Source organism: Aptenodytes forsteri, unplaced genomic scaffold (genome assembly GCF_000699145.1).
Source record: "Aptenodytes forsteri isolate BGI_AS27 unplaced genomic scaffold, ASM69914v1 Scaffold91, whole genome shotgun sequence".
Classification (NCBI taxonomy): Eukaryota; Metazoa; Chordata; class Aves; order Sphenisciformes; family Spheniscidae; genus Aptenodytes; species Aptenodytes forsteri.
The window spans coordinates 210,186-227,738 of record NW_008794115.1 but is presented as its reverse complement, the minus strand read 5'-3'; the positions used below and the strand labels follow the sequence as shown (position 1 = coordinate 227,738).

Here is a 17,553-nt window from a genome sequence, read left to right as displayed (position 1 = left end):
AGCCAGTTCCTGAGCAGCGGTCACACCTCCCCCAGCTAACTCCCCCCAGTTTATATACTGAGCATGACGTCACATGGTATGGAATACCCCTTTGGCCAGTTTGGGTCAGTTGTCCTGGCTGTGCCCCCTCCCAGCTTCTCGCTGGCAGGGCATAAGAAGCTGAAAAGTCCTTGACTAGCGTAAGCACTACTTAGCAACAACTGAAACATCAGTGCATTATCGACATTATTCTCATCCTAAATCCAAAACACAGCACTATACTAGCTACTACAAAGAAAATAAACTCTATCCCAGCTGAAACCAGGACAATGATGCTAGTTGCTCTGGGGTTGGATGCAAAAAACCCAACTAATTCCAAATCTTTTTCTTTATGAAGAGATCAGCTAGCTATCATCTAAGGTCTCCGTTAAGTACTATCAACCTGTCAACAGAGGTGGATAATACCATATTCAATACTCAGACAAAACACAGATTCCTTATCTTGCCAACTAGCTCTCAACAAAGCTGGGAGTCTGGGAATGAATTCCCATTAGGCTTATGAGCAAGACCAGCAAAGTAAGAGCTATTTCATAAACCCTGCTTCTCACAATAAATTGGCCTGATTTGGACAAGAGCAGACTAATACAACCCAACTGCATATCAACTAACAGTAACATCTGACAACAGCAAAAATCTTAAAGTCAATATTCAACCACATTACTAATAAATGCAAGATTACAAAACAAACCTGCAGGTAGAAGTAAAAGGGATGGGGAGAGAAAGAAAGGAAATTACAAGAAAGAAGAAGAATGAACAAATAATAACCTTCCCCACAACTGATTTAGGGCTGCCCTAATGATACCATGTGTGAAGGACAATGCAGGATCACTACTGTAGACTAACAGCTAATTGGTACATAGAACAGAGAAAAACAGAAAAATAAAATTTAAAGGCTGTAGCACCAATAACGTCTTACTAAGCTTTCTTATCCCCCAGTGTTAAATCAGCACAAAGAAATGGGAAAAGACAAACCGAGTAGCAGTAAGTAATTTTAAAACTAGGGAAACAGCAAAGACTTGCTCATTTATCAAATCTTAAGATGCCATGGCAGTATTCATACATGCTTAAAAAAAAGTTTGAAAATAACTAGTAAAAAGCACTATAGGAGCTCAAGCACACAAGACTAGTCTATGCTGGGCAGAGCATACTTCAACTCTAATCACCCAAATTAATACAGATGTGTGAAACTACACTAGTTTCTGCCTGTATACCTCCTCATGTGCACCACATAATCCCAGAGGTCTTGATGCAACCACAGCACATACAAAAAAAAAAAAAGGTAAGATTAACAGATGTGACTTCATTTCTATTGAATTGTGAAGAACTTTCCTGTTCACTGGCCACAGGACAAGTAACTGAAGGGCTCTGAGGACTACCAATGCATATTTATTTCATTGTGTCCTTTCACATGACGCAAAAGCTCACCCGAGCTTCAGCAGAATGTTGACTTGGAGGCACAACCCCTACAAAGACAGTACTATAACCCAGAAACCTAAAGCTCTTGTTTGCAAAGGAGGTAGGAAATGGGGTAATACATGAGTAAGTTCTGCATAAACATATGCAATAAAGACACGTTGCAGATCGTTGACACAGTACTGGGCAGCACTGTGTGACATGCAATACCTAGAAATCCCCAATAGCTGCAACAGTCCATACATCAAAGGACTTTCCTCTGAGAAATTTAAAGGATTTGAACCAACAGTAACAGTGGTGGACAACAGTAACTCAGGTGGGAACCTAAGGCAAAACACACATCATACAGTAAGAGCTACAGGTTAAGTGCTCAGTTTTCAGCATAAAAAATATTTTCAAAATTAGAGAGAAAAATTGGTATTTTGCTTTTTATCACTTAAGTCACTGCAATCAAAGATCCAAAAGAGAACATGTTTATGCCAAGATCAAAACATCACACACTTCTGGGTGCAGACTGTGTCCTTGCTTTTCCTGTACTTAAAAAAAAAAAGTTTGGTCTAACACTTCTAATGATAATCTTCTTTCACAATGTGTAACACTAATATATCATAATTTAAGACTATGATACTGATTTTTTATTTTTTAAAAGAAAAACTTACTGCTAGCTAATTCCAAGTCATTTTACACTAACACAGATGTCATCATGAGAAGGCTGAAGAACAAGGAACTTACGTTCAGCCATTCCCTCTATCAAAGTCACCGCCTCTACTCTCACAGAAATTTTTTGTTAAACTAGAAGAAAAAAAGAAAAAAAAAAGAAAAAAAAAGGAAAGCTTATTCCCTAACCAAACTATCTGGAAATGCCAGCAGTTAAAAGAAAACCTTTTTGTATCAACACCACAAAACCCCCCCCCAACCCTCTATTGCCTAACAGGACTAGCTACCTATTCAAACAGAAATTGAATAGAAATTTTCAGCCTAAGACTTATTTCTTAATTATCTCTAAAGGTATGTATCTACAAGGCAGACAGAAAGAAAGAAGAGACTTGATTACTAACTGGTTTTTTTCTTGGTTTTATTAATCTCTCATGGGAAACAGTTTCAGACCAGTATCAGACCAGACTACCAACTTGCCAGACTAGCGATCAACTTCTGATACAAAGGAGCACCTTATTTGTTTTTTTAAATAATACTTGTAAGAAAGCAGCAGCAATAAAGTAAAAACATAGACCTACCTAACTGTTTCTAAAAATCAAGAAAGCCACCAAAACATGCAAAGACTTGCTTGGAACAGAGGAAGAAGTGTTACGTAAAGAGGAGAATAAAGAACTACCTTTCCCCTCACAACAAATGGAAAAGTAAAATGTTTCTGTGGCGTTTTCTAGCCATGTCTCTTAAGCAGTGTCCGTAATGAAAAAATGGGATACTGAAAATGAAGTCTTACTGAAAAACTACTGTAGCAGTAGTTTTCAGTTTCAACTTCTATTCAACATAGATACTAGCAGTTTGCTACAGCACATCAATTCAACATCCAGAGAACAACCTTTTCTAGCACTTTGCCTCTGCAGATGTAAAATCACTGGGACATTATCTGTACTTGGCTTTTTATTTTTGTTTCACATGTAGTGCTGACCTAGACAAAATTTAACAATGAGTCATTGCTTCTCATTATCACATAAGCAGGACCCAGAGTCACCCTGCCTCAGGACTTAACTGAGAAACCTATCTCTGAAAGCCAGCCTCCCTGGTGGGAAAGACAATCCATACTTCTGCTAACTGATGTGAGGAATGCCAGGATTTAACTAAAGGCTGCTTTACCATCCTCTAAGGAGCCAATCTTTTATCTGTAGTATTTGCCCTAAGGTGTTCATGAAAGAGAAACTGCTCCCTCCTCTCCCAGCCTCACCACACTTCATTGTCAAGACAAAACTACTGGCACATGAAGGCAGTGGTCTCCAGGAGGTGTGCAAGACAACTCACGGGGGTGTATGACGAAAATATTGGAACTTCTATTTAGATTTATTTTTAATCTAATAAAAAAACCTCAAAACCCAAAACCCAACAAACCAACAATTGGGGGGTGGGGGGGAGGGAGAACACACCACAAATTCAGCTTTACAAATATTTAATATACGGACTGACACTGGCAATCTTACTCAGCCCATATGTCTGAGGGTCCTGTGTCACATATGATAGGTGAGGTGTCCTGGGGAAGCATGTGCTCCACAACGTGGAGGGATAACAGTGGCGCAATCACTCCTTCATTCCCTTTCTGTGCCCTGTGACATACTGCAGTTTGCCTCTGCCTGGTTAGGTGGATTTATGGATTATGTTACTTAGTTTTAACCAAACTAACCCTCACAAAATGGAAAAATGGTTTAAAAAGATTCCTGCAAAGAAACGGTGGACTGAAGATAACACTAATACTGTGAGCGCAAGTGAGCAACAAGAAAATGGCAGAGCTGACACTTCTCCTACTCCTAGTACAAGCTCTTTGTCAGCCACATTGCGAGGTAAAAAACAATGACAATCTAATCACATCCGACAAGAAGTTGTACAAAAAAAGTTGGAATTATCAAGACTATTTGAAATATGTATTTACATCCACTATTTTTAACAATTAACCTCGTCCTAAGTGTATATCGTGCCTTGAGATATTAGCTAACAATAGTATGAAGCAATCCCAATCATTTGAAAACTAACCATTCAGAACACAAAGTCAAACCTCTGTTTTCTCCAGCAATGTTTCAAGTCAGGCGATACTCAATTCTGTACTTCACAAAATTTCACTAAATGTTTAGAAGTCTCTTTTGAGGTTTTTTTACCTAAGAGCAAGGGACAAAAATGCCACATGACATTGGACAATTTACTTCTTGCTGCTGTAAAAATGGCTAAAATAATGCATGAAAAACAGTAGCAACTTTCTTTGTCAACAAACACTGTTGAAAGACGCATAGAAAACATTGGTGAAGATTTGAAGAAACAAGTATTAGAACAAATGCACTGTAGGAGGTTTGCTCTATGGTTGGATGAAAGTACAGATGGCTTCTAACATGTCCCAACTTACGGTATTTGCTAGATTTTGTTTTAATGATGAAATACGTGAAGAACTACTTTTTTGTGAGCCACTAAAGGAAAGATGTACCAGAGAAGATATGTTCTCAACAGTAAACAACTTTTTTTTTTTTTTTTTTTAAATTAAGGAAGTTTTATGGAAAAACTGTGCAAGTATAACCACTGATGGAGTGGCTGCTTTGACTGGAATAAAAAACGGATTCTGGTAAGGGTGATAGAGATAGCACCACACATGAAATTCATCCACTGCATCAACCATAGGCAAACTATTGCAGGAAAGAATCTGGAGCCAGAAGTGTACAAAGTGTGAAAGGATGTCATCAAACTGGTTAATTTTATGAAAACAAGACTGCTAAATAGTAAAATTTTTACAATACTTTGTAATGAGATGGGGAGTGACCATAAAATCTTTTGTACCAAGAGGTGTTCACTGCTTAAAAGTATTGTTGACCTTGAAGATTAGTTTTTGGTGGGGTGTGGGGTTTTGCTTGTTCGTTTGTTTAAAAAAAGTTAAAAACCCCCAAAAAACAAGTGTTCTAAATTTGCTGACCTTTTCTGTGAAAACAATGGTCACCAGTAGCATGCTACCTAGCAGACATTTTCAAAGAAATAAGCACACTTAGTGTATCCCTTCCAGATGAAGGTGACATTTTAACAATGAGAAAGCAACTACTTTTCAAAAGAAATTCATGCTATGGAGAGAGCATTCTGAAAACAGATGTTTGGAAAGGTTTCCATCATTATGTGATTTTATTGCCAAAACCAATGCATGTCACCTATAAAAGCTATCATGTCTGTACACTTAAAAAGTCAGAGACAGAAATTTCTAACCTGTTTAAAAATCTTCCGAAAAGTTTCAGTGGGTTTTGAACCCATTTGTTAAAAACATAAAACTGCCACTCCTTCTGATTAATGTGCAAGAACTGATTAACACTAGGGCAGATGGAAATTTACTAGCCAAATTTTAAGAAAAAACATTGCTTAAGTAGTGGATGGGATTGAAAAAATGAGTATCATGATTTAGTAAGTGCAGTCAACGATGCACTTCTTCCACTTGGATCCACATATCTTTGTTTTTTCAGCTATGCAAGCCATTAAAACCAAGTACCAACATAAACTGAACTTAGAACCATACCTTTAAACCACTGCATCACAAAGTGTTAAATCAAGATTTTAATAAATAAGAATATTCATAATAATTTTTTTAGTGAGTGCAAAAAGGGTTTTTTTTGCCATTAACAAAGATTAAATAATATTTGAAAAGATTTTACTTTATCTCATCCTTTTAGAAGTAAAACAAAAAGATGTACAGCAGTACATGTATATAATTTATAAATGAATATACACATATTGGAGGTGCGTGCTCAAATATTTTTTTATTGATAGGAGTGCGTAAAAAAAATTTTGGAGACCACTGCACTAAGGGATAAAAAAAAAGGTAAAGGAGAGAAGCCTTCCTTTCTCCCTAACCCAAACACATTAAGCAAGCCTTGCTTTTAAAAATGAACATAAATCTGTAATCCCTTTCACGGGATTATCTATGGCCCTCTTCCACATGAGCAGTAATTCAGATTAAATCCTAGTATGCTAGATGCTAACCCTAAGAGTAAAGGTGGAATTATTTAAGAAAAGGTACACACATTTACACACGCACGTGCATTCAAGAAGAAAATTTACATCTGTTATCTCCTCATAGTAAAGGGGGAACTCAGGAACAATGAACTTAAAAGTCTTCCTTTAACTGCTCCTACCTTTGCTCTGTGTTTCAGCAATTTTCACACAATTTGAACAATGGTAGAAGTAGTACTATGAGCTACCACACTTTGAAAACACTCTCAGTCCTCACCCATACATTCACCTGTGAGTGAGGGTTCAAGAATAACTTTTCTGACATTGTTATTGCTGCTCTGTCCAGTCCGAACTCTTGTGTCAGTACCATCCATAGAGGGAACAGATTCAGCTTTTTAAAACAGTCTGTTTTCATAAACATTCTAAAGGGCTGATGAAGAAGTGAAACAAACAAGCAGGTGTGAACAGGCAGTATTTCTTAAGACTGCTGTCCTGAAACTGAAGTATAAAACAGTGCAAATCAATACAGAATTTAGAAAAAACTAAATAGATTTAAAATGAAAAAGGTGGTTTTGATAGTTTTCAATTTTAGTAGACACACATTCCACACTGCATCATGACATACTGCAAGTCATTCTTCCAAGTGCTTAAACTGCTACGTGGTATAATACCTTCTCCCCTTTCCCATGGAGCATGGCATTGCTGACATGACTAAGAAAAAGGGCAACAGCATGCAGAACTCCTATTACGCTGCAGTGTCTACCAGCATCACTGGAAATTTAGAGAACTTGTTTGCCACAGTTTTTAAACTGTAATTGAGTTTTTGAAGTTCATAGGAAAAGACATATAGGATACAGAAGTTTCATACGGATTTCTAGTAGGTCAGATGACATTTTCTTGATCTGCTGAAATGGATACCCTAACAGCCAGCTATAACAGGGCAAAAACAATCATAATCAGCTTGAGAGAGGTCTACAAGCTTTTTCAGAGCTTATTAAGTAATCTCTTATTTTAACAACTTGTATCAGCAGAATTCCAGAAATGGTTTAATCTTCCTTGAAGTGGAAAAGGAAAGGAGGTACAATCCAAGAAGAAAACGTGTATTTTTCTATAAATAATCAATGAAAGCTACCATTGCAGACCAAATGATAAGTGAGAGCATTTCGCACTGTACTAAAATTTGACTTTTAAAACAGTTGCTGCATTAAGAAAAAAGACAAGAAAACCCTGTCTGATAGCAAGACAGTTTACTTGCATTAAAGAAACAGAACCTAAGTTCTGTAATAAAGATGTTAAAACATAAATTCAGGGAGATATTAGCTGTGAGGTAGTCATAACACCCTTGGTCACTTTCTTTTCCACCTTTGCCTGTGGGGTTCTTTAATTTTCCCTGCATTTTTTGAGGCATAGTCTATAAGCAATTCCTTCTCCAGCTAATGAGCTTCAAGTATTATCTGATGTAGTCTAGCTACGGTCCATAATTTGACTGACTTTTCTTGCAATGAGTAATGCCCATTAGTGCAAAGTAGCACCACTGACCTCCACAAAATTAATCACCTGAACTGGCACTACTAATTACTGAGATTCTGGTATCGTATCTCTAGGGGTAGGATGCAAGGAATATTAAGTATTTCCTCAACCAAGGATTGGAATACTGTCACAATTACCTGTCACCTGCTGTCTAAAGCTGTTACATAAACATTATCTCAAGAACAGCAATTCTGATCCCCTGCTCTTCAGAGTTCCCCTTACAGAAAAGGAGAGACAAAGTGCTTTATTTCTTGCCACTTTTTCTTCCTGTTCAGGCCAGGGTCATTGCCTTTGCTTAAGATACTTTTGCTGGAAACAGTTCAGCAAAAGGCAAAAGTGGACACCATACCCACCATGCTGTGGACACTTGAGGTAGAGTAAAAGAGATGGTTTAGGTACAACTTAACCAGCCTTTTGCATGTGCATCTGTATCCTCTTTTCTCCTTCTTCAAAAAAATCCTGATTAAAACTGGAAAGTAAGAGAAAATCTCCACTATTTTCAGGCAGCTAGCATAAATTAGGACCTTTCTGTCTTTCCCTCACCCTTTCCAAACATAGTCAAGATAGTCTCTCCGCAGGACAATCCAGAGCTGGAGCCTATCTTCTTCATTCAACTTTTCTGTGGTTTAACCCGGCAGGCAGCTAAACACCACACAGCCGTTCGCTCACTCCCCCCACGCACAGTGGAACGGGGTTGAGATAAAGACAATTTAATAGGACAGAAAAGGAGGGGAAAATAATAATAACGATAAAAGAATATACAAAGTAAGTGATGCACATTGCAATTGCTCACCACCTGCCGACCAGTTCCCAAGCACCCACCAACTGCCCAGCCAGTTCCCAAGCAGCGGTCACACCTCCCCCAGCTAACTCTCCCCAGTTTATATACTGAGCATGACATCACATGGTATGGAATACCCCTTTGGCCAGTTTGGGTCAGTTGTCCTGGCTGTGCCCCCTCCCAGCTTCTCGCTGGCAGAGCATAAGAGGCTGAAAAGTCCTTGACTAGTGTAAGCACTACTTAGCAACAACTGAAACATCAGTGCATTATCGACATTATTCTCATCCTAAATCCAAAACACAGCACTATGCCAGCTACTAGGAAGAAAATAACTCTATCCCAGCTGAAACCAGGACAGTCATACATACCTTAAACATAATCAGAGAAACAGTAAGCATACAAGACTTCATACTCAGTTAACTTATTCACCTGTGTTTGTCAAATTTACTCTATCCCAGCACGTCACATTATATCTTCCGTTTGCTCTGGTCTTGTACAGCTGCTGACCCCTTCTAAGCAACTCTATTTTCTGGTCTAACTTGCTTTTTTTCCTACCTTCTTTACTGATGAATGGCCTTCCAAGAAACCAAATGCCAACAGAAATTATAAGCATTATCAAGACTAGAATAGGAAGTGTAATGGAAACAACAGGGCAAAGCAAGTTAAGCTACAGAATACACAGTTCATGTTAGCAAATACTGTATTTCTGTATTATTAACAACACCTCTATTCTGTAGATATTGGGCTTTCTTGGAAGCCCATTCGTCAGTGAAGAAGGTAGGGAAAAAAGCAAGTTAGATCACAAAATAGAGTTGGTTAGAAAAGGTCAGCAATACAACATATTTGCTAACATTAACTGTTGAAGACCATTTGTGCTCTTTTAAGCATTTAACTCCATTACTCAAAATGGAATTCCTGCTTTTGTAAGTCCCTCTTCTAAGAATGTGTCACATAAGCCATCTTCCCTCCTCCTGCTCCAATGAAATTATATATACTGCTTATTAAAAAAAAAAAAAAAAAAATCAGTAACATGAAAACAGCATTATGTGTTTAAAGGTGTTCCTGAATAAGAAACCTTACATTACATTCACTATACTTTGTTCAACCAAAAAAAAAACCCCTAAAGACAGCAATACACAAGACTGTACAAAACAGTGAAACATCGTAAGACTATGGAAACAGAAAGAAATATGATGGATAAAGCAATAATTATGATCTCTTCAGTACTGCTGGGGTGAGACTATTTCTCTACCATGCAAACAAACCACATCAGTGATGACAAAGTTAGCTGTCAATGATAACTTGATAACTTGCTGCAGGCATGCAACAGTATATACTAAAAATGAGTAGCTTGTTCTCAGGATGGGACTTATACATGAAAAAGTATAGTTTCATGCATGTTGACAAACCGAGGTGAAGCCTATAAAGAGCACCTTCCAGGATACGTAGTCAAGAAACCTCTCTCACCCCTAGCCCTTGAGTCAAGTAGTTGCATTTGTCAAATGCAATGTAGCAGCACATGTCAAATCTGATTTGGTATGGAAGTTTGACACACTGAAGTAATTTGTCTGTTCTTTTTTACAAACATTGTCTCCAGATACTGCCTACATATTCAAGAGGAATTTATGCCTGAATGCAGTATTTATTTACAAGCTACTTTGCAAGAAAAGCAACATACCTTAATGAAAGTATCAAAGGAGGTAATTTTCACATTTATTTTTACCTGTTAATTTTTCAACCCCCCCAATAAATACCTACGTAATGAAACTGGAGAATGCTTTGGAGAGATGACAGGCTTAAAGAGACAGATCACTGAAACAGATTAAAAGCAAGTATCCTGTCACAGAGTCATTAGTTCTTTTCAATAGTCTTAGGTTTAGCTTCACTAGCTTACCCCTTAAAACAAGGTGCCCCTGACAGGATCGCACAGGGAGGAGCAAAGTCTGCTAATTTACACAAGGCACTAGGAAGAGAAATCCTAAAATGGAAAGCTACACAAGTCATATTGTAAAAGAACTGATTGAGCCTTTAGACTCCTGTGTAAGGTCTAGACTAAGAATGGATCCAAGAGCAGATAATTTGTCACCACTGATTTCAAGTGCATTCATTAGGTTAAGCTACCTTAAGAATCTTCTGTTTTAAGAACAGCAGGAAAGAGTAACAATTTGAGCAAAATGAAGTTCAACACACTAACAAAAAAAAAAGATTACTTTCTCCAGGGTCTTTGAAAAGCATCTGAGATGACAGTGGACTGTTTGGTTTTATGGGTTTTTTTTTCTTGTTTGTTTGTTTTTAAAATAAACCAGAAGTTGAAGGAAGGCAAGCATTTGAATATGAAGAACCCATTAAAAATGTGCAGAAGTAACAGACCCTAAATGCCAAACTCTTAAAATTCCAAGTTCACAAATAAGTTTCTTTAGGCAAAAGCTATGAAAGTGTTTTTTAGTTTTATTTTTAAAGAAGTCTTAACTATTTAATTTGATTTAGATGCATAAGGAAGATTTATCTTATTTATCACTGCCAGTAAAAAGCAGAGTGAACAAAGAGCATAAAGTTCAGGCTACCAAGTGTTATTTCCCGTCCTCAGCTATTACAAAGCATGAACTCAAATTAATTTTCCTGATATGGGCTAACAACTCAAAGAGATGCATTATATTTCCAGTCCTGCAGACTATTATCTGCTGCCACTACTATAAACTTTCCCCAAAGCAAAGGTATCAAAACTATACTGATCATCTACCAACTTTCATGACCTTATGAACCACATTGAGAGTCTTTATTTGAGAGCCACAAGTCACACATCTTAAGAGCGCAAAGAAGTTCCAGGAATCCTTCACAGGCAAGAGGTATCAGTGGTTCCCGAGGGATCTACTATACTGTTGTGCAATGTGACCATCCTTCGACACACATCTGGTTCCAGGGGCAACACAATGATGTCTTTACCAGAAGCTCCTTGTAGATCACCAGCAAAAAAATATTAAATGGGATTTAATTAAAAAAAAAAAACAACCACCAACCAAAAAAAACACTTGAGGGGCCACATCTGGATAGGTCCTGTGTATACGCTGCCTGTATCACAAAACTTCACTCTGTCCTGAGGAGTGTGAAAAGCTCACATCAGCTAAAATTTTGAAACTCTCAGAATGGTGGAATTGAATCTAAAATAAGTGGAACAAGTATTTGCCAGCCAGTTAGGTTAGACAAAGACTGGGACCTGGATTAATTCAGCAGGAGTCCCAAAGCCAAACTAGAGACCATATGCACAGTGTAAGCTGTATCATGAATTTATAATTTATTCTTTTAGTTGGAAAGGTTTCTAGAGAAAAAACACTTGGGTTTTGACCTATATTCTATCTGAACTTTTCCAAAAAGAAGCAAAAAGATGCTTTTAACTTGGATCAGGACACCTTGTCATGCTTTAGTATGCTTAATTCTGTAAGATATCATTCCTGGTAAAATAGCAACTTAATAACCAAAGAGAAGATTACTGCTAACAGAAGTGAAGAGCTTGCTTTACCCACTAGCTGCTCACAGTAAGTTCTACCAACAGTTTCTTTTACCATTCAGGTACTTTTGTTGATCTGAGAATTCCTGCGCACTAACATATAAGTATGTACCTACGTATGTCTAGTTTTATGTATATGCTCTCTCTTGCTACATACACACATTTTTATTAGTATTATCTATTAAATTTCTACCAAAAAGAAGCCAGCACATGGGAATAATTCTGCAAACACGCTTGGGGAATCTCTGTTTTAACTCCCATTTAGATTTCTTGAAAGCAAGAACGTAAAGTCATGGCTTTCAATTCATCTTTTTTACCTCCTACGGAAGGTATGAATTTCTATAGTAAATTGAAGCCTGCTGACGAAGTTTTTAGTCTTTACTTAACTATCTTTTGTGGTCCACAGACTATTCAATCCACAAAGTGAATTAAACCCACTGAAATTACTATCTTCTATCAACATTAGCTTTAAAGTGTGTAAAGAATGGTAACTGCAAAAATGGGAGTACAATGCATTCCAGCCAGCTACTTTCCAGTTAAGCTGCACTGAGCACATCTTTTTTACCTACGGAGACGGAAGGTTTGATCAAGTCCTCTATACCTTGTTCTGCAGGAAACATAGTAAGAGCAAAGAGATGGGAAATCAGATTGTTATTCAATTAGCACCAATGTTTTACTTCTGCAGTCTCTGTTCTACCTGGAGCTTGTCTTGCAGTTCAGGTATAACTGCCCTTCCTTGCTGATTAAGCTTTCTTACTACTATCTAACTAGACTGTATTTACTTATATTCAAGTTTGCAACAGAATGCTTTCAAGAACACTGCACAAAGATGCTTTAAGAGTCAGCTTCTCAGAGTATTGCTACAAAGTTTTTGTGTCTACACTCACTTGCTGTCCAGATGAACAATAGCTGTGATATTTTACCTTGAGCTACTTAAAAATATTCCAGAGTAGTGATTCAAGTAAACAAGAAGCTGGAGAGTAGACTTCGCTGTAATTCTTACACAGAAATCAGAACATCAAGCAACAAGATTACGTAATAGCGTTTATGCTAGCCTACAATTTCCATCATGCTTGGTTCTAGTACTGATTTGTAGCTTCAGAGGTTGCTGAAATAGAAAAGGAAAGTCCAGACAGTGCAGCCAGTTATTCAACCGTGAAAATACAAGAGATGGACTTTTCCACCTGTAGCAAAACAGAACTTCAGGCTCAACACCTGCCACACAGGAAAGTTTTCTGCTCATCTGCCAGACAGATAAACAGATGCAACGCTGGAAAGGAGTGCAAGGAGCATGGCAAATTGGCCATTTCTTTCACACACTTCAGAAATAATTCACCTTCAGAGCCAGTCACAGGGAGTAAAGGACAGCTACAATCCCTTACCACAATGCTGACCAGTGCATAAAATCAAAGGTTTATGATCAATCCCTTCTCCAGCCCTCCTACTGCTGAGAATACTACAGGCTTTCCACAACTTTTGCAAGTCATGGTGTTTCTGTAAAACAATACAATGCAGTATCCATGAGGCCTGTGTATTTTTGTAAATCCAGCCCTGATCCACTGCTGCTCCTAACTTTCTAAAGTAATGATGGTGGCTCCCCTACATCAGGCTGTATTTAATTGTTATCAAGACTGTCACTCCAGAATGACAGCCATGGAATTTTACACCAGGCATCAAAGGGAAGTGAATGGCTTTACTGCACTTTGTAAAGTGTCAAATTTATAAATCAACACAAATTTTCAAAGATTTGTTGTAGTTATCACCAATGCTGCTGCTCAGATTATCACAGTATTTGCCTTCATCTCTTCTTTTCTACCAGCTCTTGAGAGTTTGATCTTCTTTGCAATTTATTCCCAGCAGCAATTCTCAATTGCTTTCTTCACTTGTCCCACTTCCCTCCCTAGCGTTCTGAATGGAACGGGACCACCAGAAGCTTAGTAAACATATTTTGTTACTAATCTCTACTTCCATTCTGTAGAATTCACATTTCCAGATTTGAAGGCTAAATACAGCAACACTTCCCAAGTTACAGTTAGCTATCTGTCTGCAGTTGCAGCTTGCTAAGGCAACTCCCCTCTGAGTAAAAACCATCTAGAGTTCTGGAAACTTACAAAGAAGAAGGGAAAAAAAAAGACTGAACAAGAGGGGCAAGTCATACAAAGATATTCCTTAAGTGCCACACTCCTTTTGCAATAGTTATTTTAGTAATGGAACTGGGCTAGACAGAAAAGGTTTCCATCATTTAAAATGGCAAGCTTTCACCTTTCATTTACAAAAACAGTTTCCTGATAATGCATAGCAAACATGAAAATAAGCTTTCCAAGACCTGCCTGTGAATTAGGCTATGAGGTTAATGATTGATACAAGCCTAGGAAAAAGGTTTTTAGCATTTTAAAACTTTTTCAAACTTTAAGATGTGCCTTAGCAGGACATTTAAGATGAAGAACAAAGTCTCGCTTCACAGGCAAGTATCAAGTTTTGAGTATGATTCATCTTCCTGATACTTACTTTTAATGAAGTTGCTGGGAACTTTATGATGTTTAGCTGGTTTAGTCTTACAAATTGCTACAGCTTTTAAATAACTTTGATATACTGGTATTTATGGGCAGTCACAGTTTGAAACATAGTAGTTTTTCCACATAGTCTCTGGCAAGGTAGCTTGTTTCAAGTAGTAAGAAAATTCATACACAAAATTATCAGGCTTGTCCCTGCTAAGTTCATGTTTGTTGGAGGTCTTATAGTTCAGAAGACTTGCCTTGCTCACACCATTTGTTCATGTTTCTCTTCTCACCTAACAAGCTTTTTTATTTTTTTTTAAGTAACCAGGAATATTTTGCCCTTTACTAGAAGAAACTCCAAATTTGTTTGCTAACTGGAACAGTATCAACTTTATTGGAAGCAGAAATCTTCAAACATGATTATGTATTAGAGCTTACAAATTATTCATAAGACTGAAAGTTTACTGTCTTTCTAGGACACTTCCTTTGTATAACAGGAAGCTTGACATAAAAATACACAAAAGTTATTAAAGTTTCTTTAGTTTTACTGTTCGTAGATTTCCTTGTGATGTGCATCTAAAGTCACCTAAACACCCCTCTCTTCCCCTTCTTCCCACTCTGTCATATGCTGTGCTACGTGCAAAGCTCAATGGCCCACAGATGCTGACTGATCAGCTGGCAATTACATTCTTCTTGCATTTCTTCACTTGAGGCAATAATTTAGATCTCTCTCTAACCAACTGGAAGTTTCCATAAAGTCCGCAGAATGCAGTTTTCTTTATGACCCTCTGACTGACAGAATCAGCTAACTGGTTCAACGGGCTGTGATCAGAAAGAGGGGCAGAGAGACAGATGGGTAGACTAACAGCATGTCACAACCACCTCTTGAAGAGAAATCTAAAACAACTTTTTATTTGCAAGTTTACTTTGACTTCTTAAACCTTTAGCATTCACCATATTTCCAGTTTCAGAAATCTAAACTTTCTAGCACAGGAGGGACTTTTTGAACTTAGCATCATTCTAGAAAGACAACTTAATTCCAGCCCTACAAACTAGCTGTCATCCTGCATGGATGCAGGGAAGTTCTACTCAGGCTCTTCCAAACATGTGAACATTCTACATACGCTAGAAGACCAGCATTCAACATTAGAGGACTGATTTTTTTTTTTAATTAAAAAAACAGTTGGAAAACTGTACTTTCACTTCAGAAAACAAATACAAAGTTAACACTTTCAGACATACTGCTCTGACAGCTCTAAAGAGGGAAGAATCATGAAGTACTCTATATCAAAAACTAAAATGAACAGCCCACTGTTCCACCTTTAGTCTTGTTAGGGTTTTATACAACACACATTGTGCATGTGTGCCTTGCACTTCATAGACAGTAGCTTTATTTTAACATTCTAATACAATGTTTCAGCATTTGACACTTTAGACATTTCCCTCAAAAGAATACTACTATTCTGTTGGATGCTGATGCGGTTTTAATACTATTTAAGCTTTACTATGTTGCTGAAGCAACATGAATGTAACAATCAGATTAAGCACCTGTAAGAAAGCACTTCCAGTCCTCCTAACTATGGTCTGCTTGCTAACCAGGAAGCTTTGGCATCAAGTTCAAATACAAAGCAATTTTAGTAAACAAAATATAGAAGAATACATAGCCAAGAATAACTGAAATGAGCAAGCGCTTACCTTGACTCTCCACTACTGTTTCTTACGCTTTCTTCATCACTGTGCCCATTCATTGTAAATATTAAGAAGTTTAAAAGATAAATAAAAGTCCACTCAGGTTACAAGGTGGATATCAAGAATCCACTTCTTGGTACTTTGTACGTTTTCCAGGTGATGTGTTTGCTCTAGTGTTCTCTGCAGGTATTCAAGATTTCTCCCCAAATACCTAAAATAGTAAAGGAAAACATTGACACAACTTCAAAGTATGTTTGCAACTAAAAAGATACCAAAAAATAACTTGGTCTTTCACTAACACTGAAAGGGGGCATCATATTTGATGTCATGTTTTTAACTGAAAAATAGTTCTTTGTGTGACACTTGTTCATGGTTGATCATTTTATCACCATTTTCTTGTCCGAAAAAAAAATTAAAATCTTTCCTGATGTCTATGAAAACCAGAAAAAATTCTTCTCAAAAGAAGAACAGGCCTTTTTATTAGTTACACTTAAGAAAATTGAAAGAACTAAATGAAACACACAAATGTATGAAAGGAAAGACCTGTCTAGCTTTTTGCTTGACTGCAGTTGGGTCCCAGCATACAGGCCATTATGCTTCTTTATGCAACTTTTCATTGATGGTGCTATAAAGATGGCAATTTCTGCTGAACCACTAGCTGCAGAATAGGAAATGTTATGGAAATTACGTTCTCTTTAGCATTGCAGGGTGAGAAGAACAGCTTACTGCATGTCTGCATTATACCTCGTGGCTTAACTTTTGCCACAGTACTGACTTCAGGACAAAGTAGATATAAATTTTAAAGAAAAACTGCCTACCTGAACACATAGGTAAAAGCCATAGATATTAATGTTCTGCTAAGATCTGTTTAGTAAAATGTATTTCATGCACAAAATGTAATGGAAGCATTTCCAGATATACACATAATGCTTACATCCAGTTGTGGGTAGAAGCAGGAAGACAAAGACTGTCTCGTTTAAAATAATTGTCTCAACTAAATCCAACCAGCAAGATCCCACAGATGGAATAATCATTATTTCACATACAAGAGCATCATAAATCAGATCACTGCAGTATCCGATGCAGCTAGAGAAAGTATAGGCTCACGGTAAAAGGACTGCAAGTATAAACTCACTAATAATCAGATAAAGAGCAGCGCCTCTCAGAGATTTAGTGGTGTGAAAGCGATTAGGGGCTCGCCTGCTCGTTGCCTGCCCCGAGGTGCTCTCCTCTAATATGCAACAGCCCAACCCAGAGCTCATCGGGTGTGGGGTGGGGGGCGGAAGCCTCGCTCCAGGGTGGGAAATGCCCTGAGCTCAGGCACCATCTCAGACACCCGGGTCACTCCGGTCAGCAAACAAAGGCTATGAGGGAAGGGAAAGTGATAGGAAGGAGCCCTGCAACCCCGGGCCGCGAACGAAGCGAGGTCGGGGACCCCGCGGTGGCGGAGGCAA

At 37.8% G+C, this 17,553-nt stretch overlaps 1 protein-coding gene across 1 annotated transcript in view; it reads right to left on the bottom strand.

The window, feature by feature from the left end:
* Positions 1–17,553, bottom strand: part of CHD1 (chromodomain helicase DNA binding protein 1) — a 65,319-nt gene that overhangs the window by 46,173 nt on the left and 1,593 nt on the right. The window contains exon 2 of the mRNA XM_009275822.1: positions 16,106–16,310. Within this exon, the coding sequence (XP_009274097.1) occupies positions 16,106–16,158 (53 nt within the window). The 5' untranslated portion in view covers positions 16,159–16,310. The remainder of the gene's footprint in view (positions 1–16,105; positions 16,311–17,553) is intronic.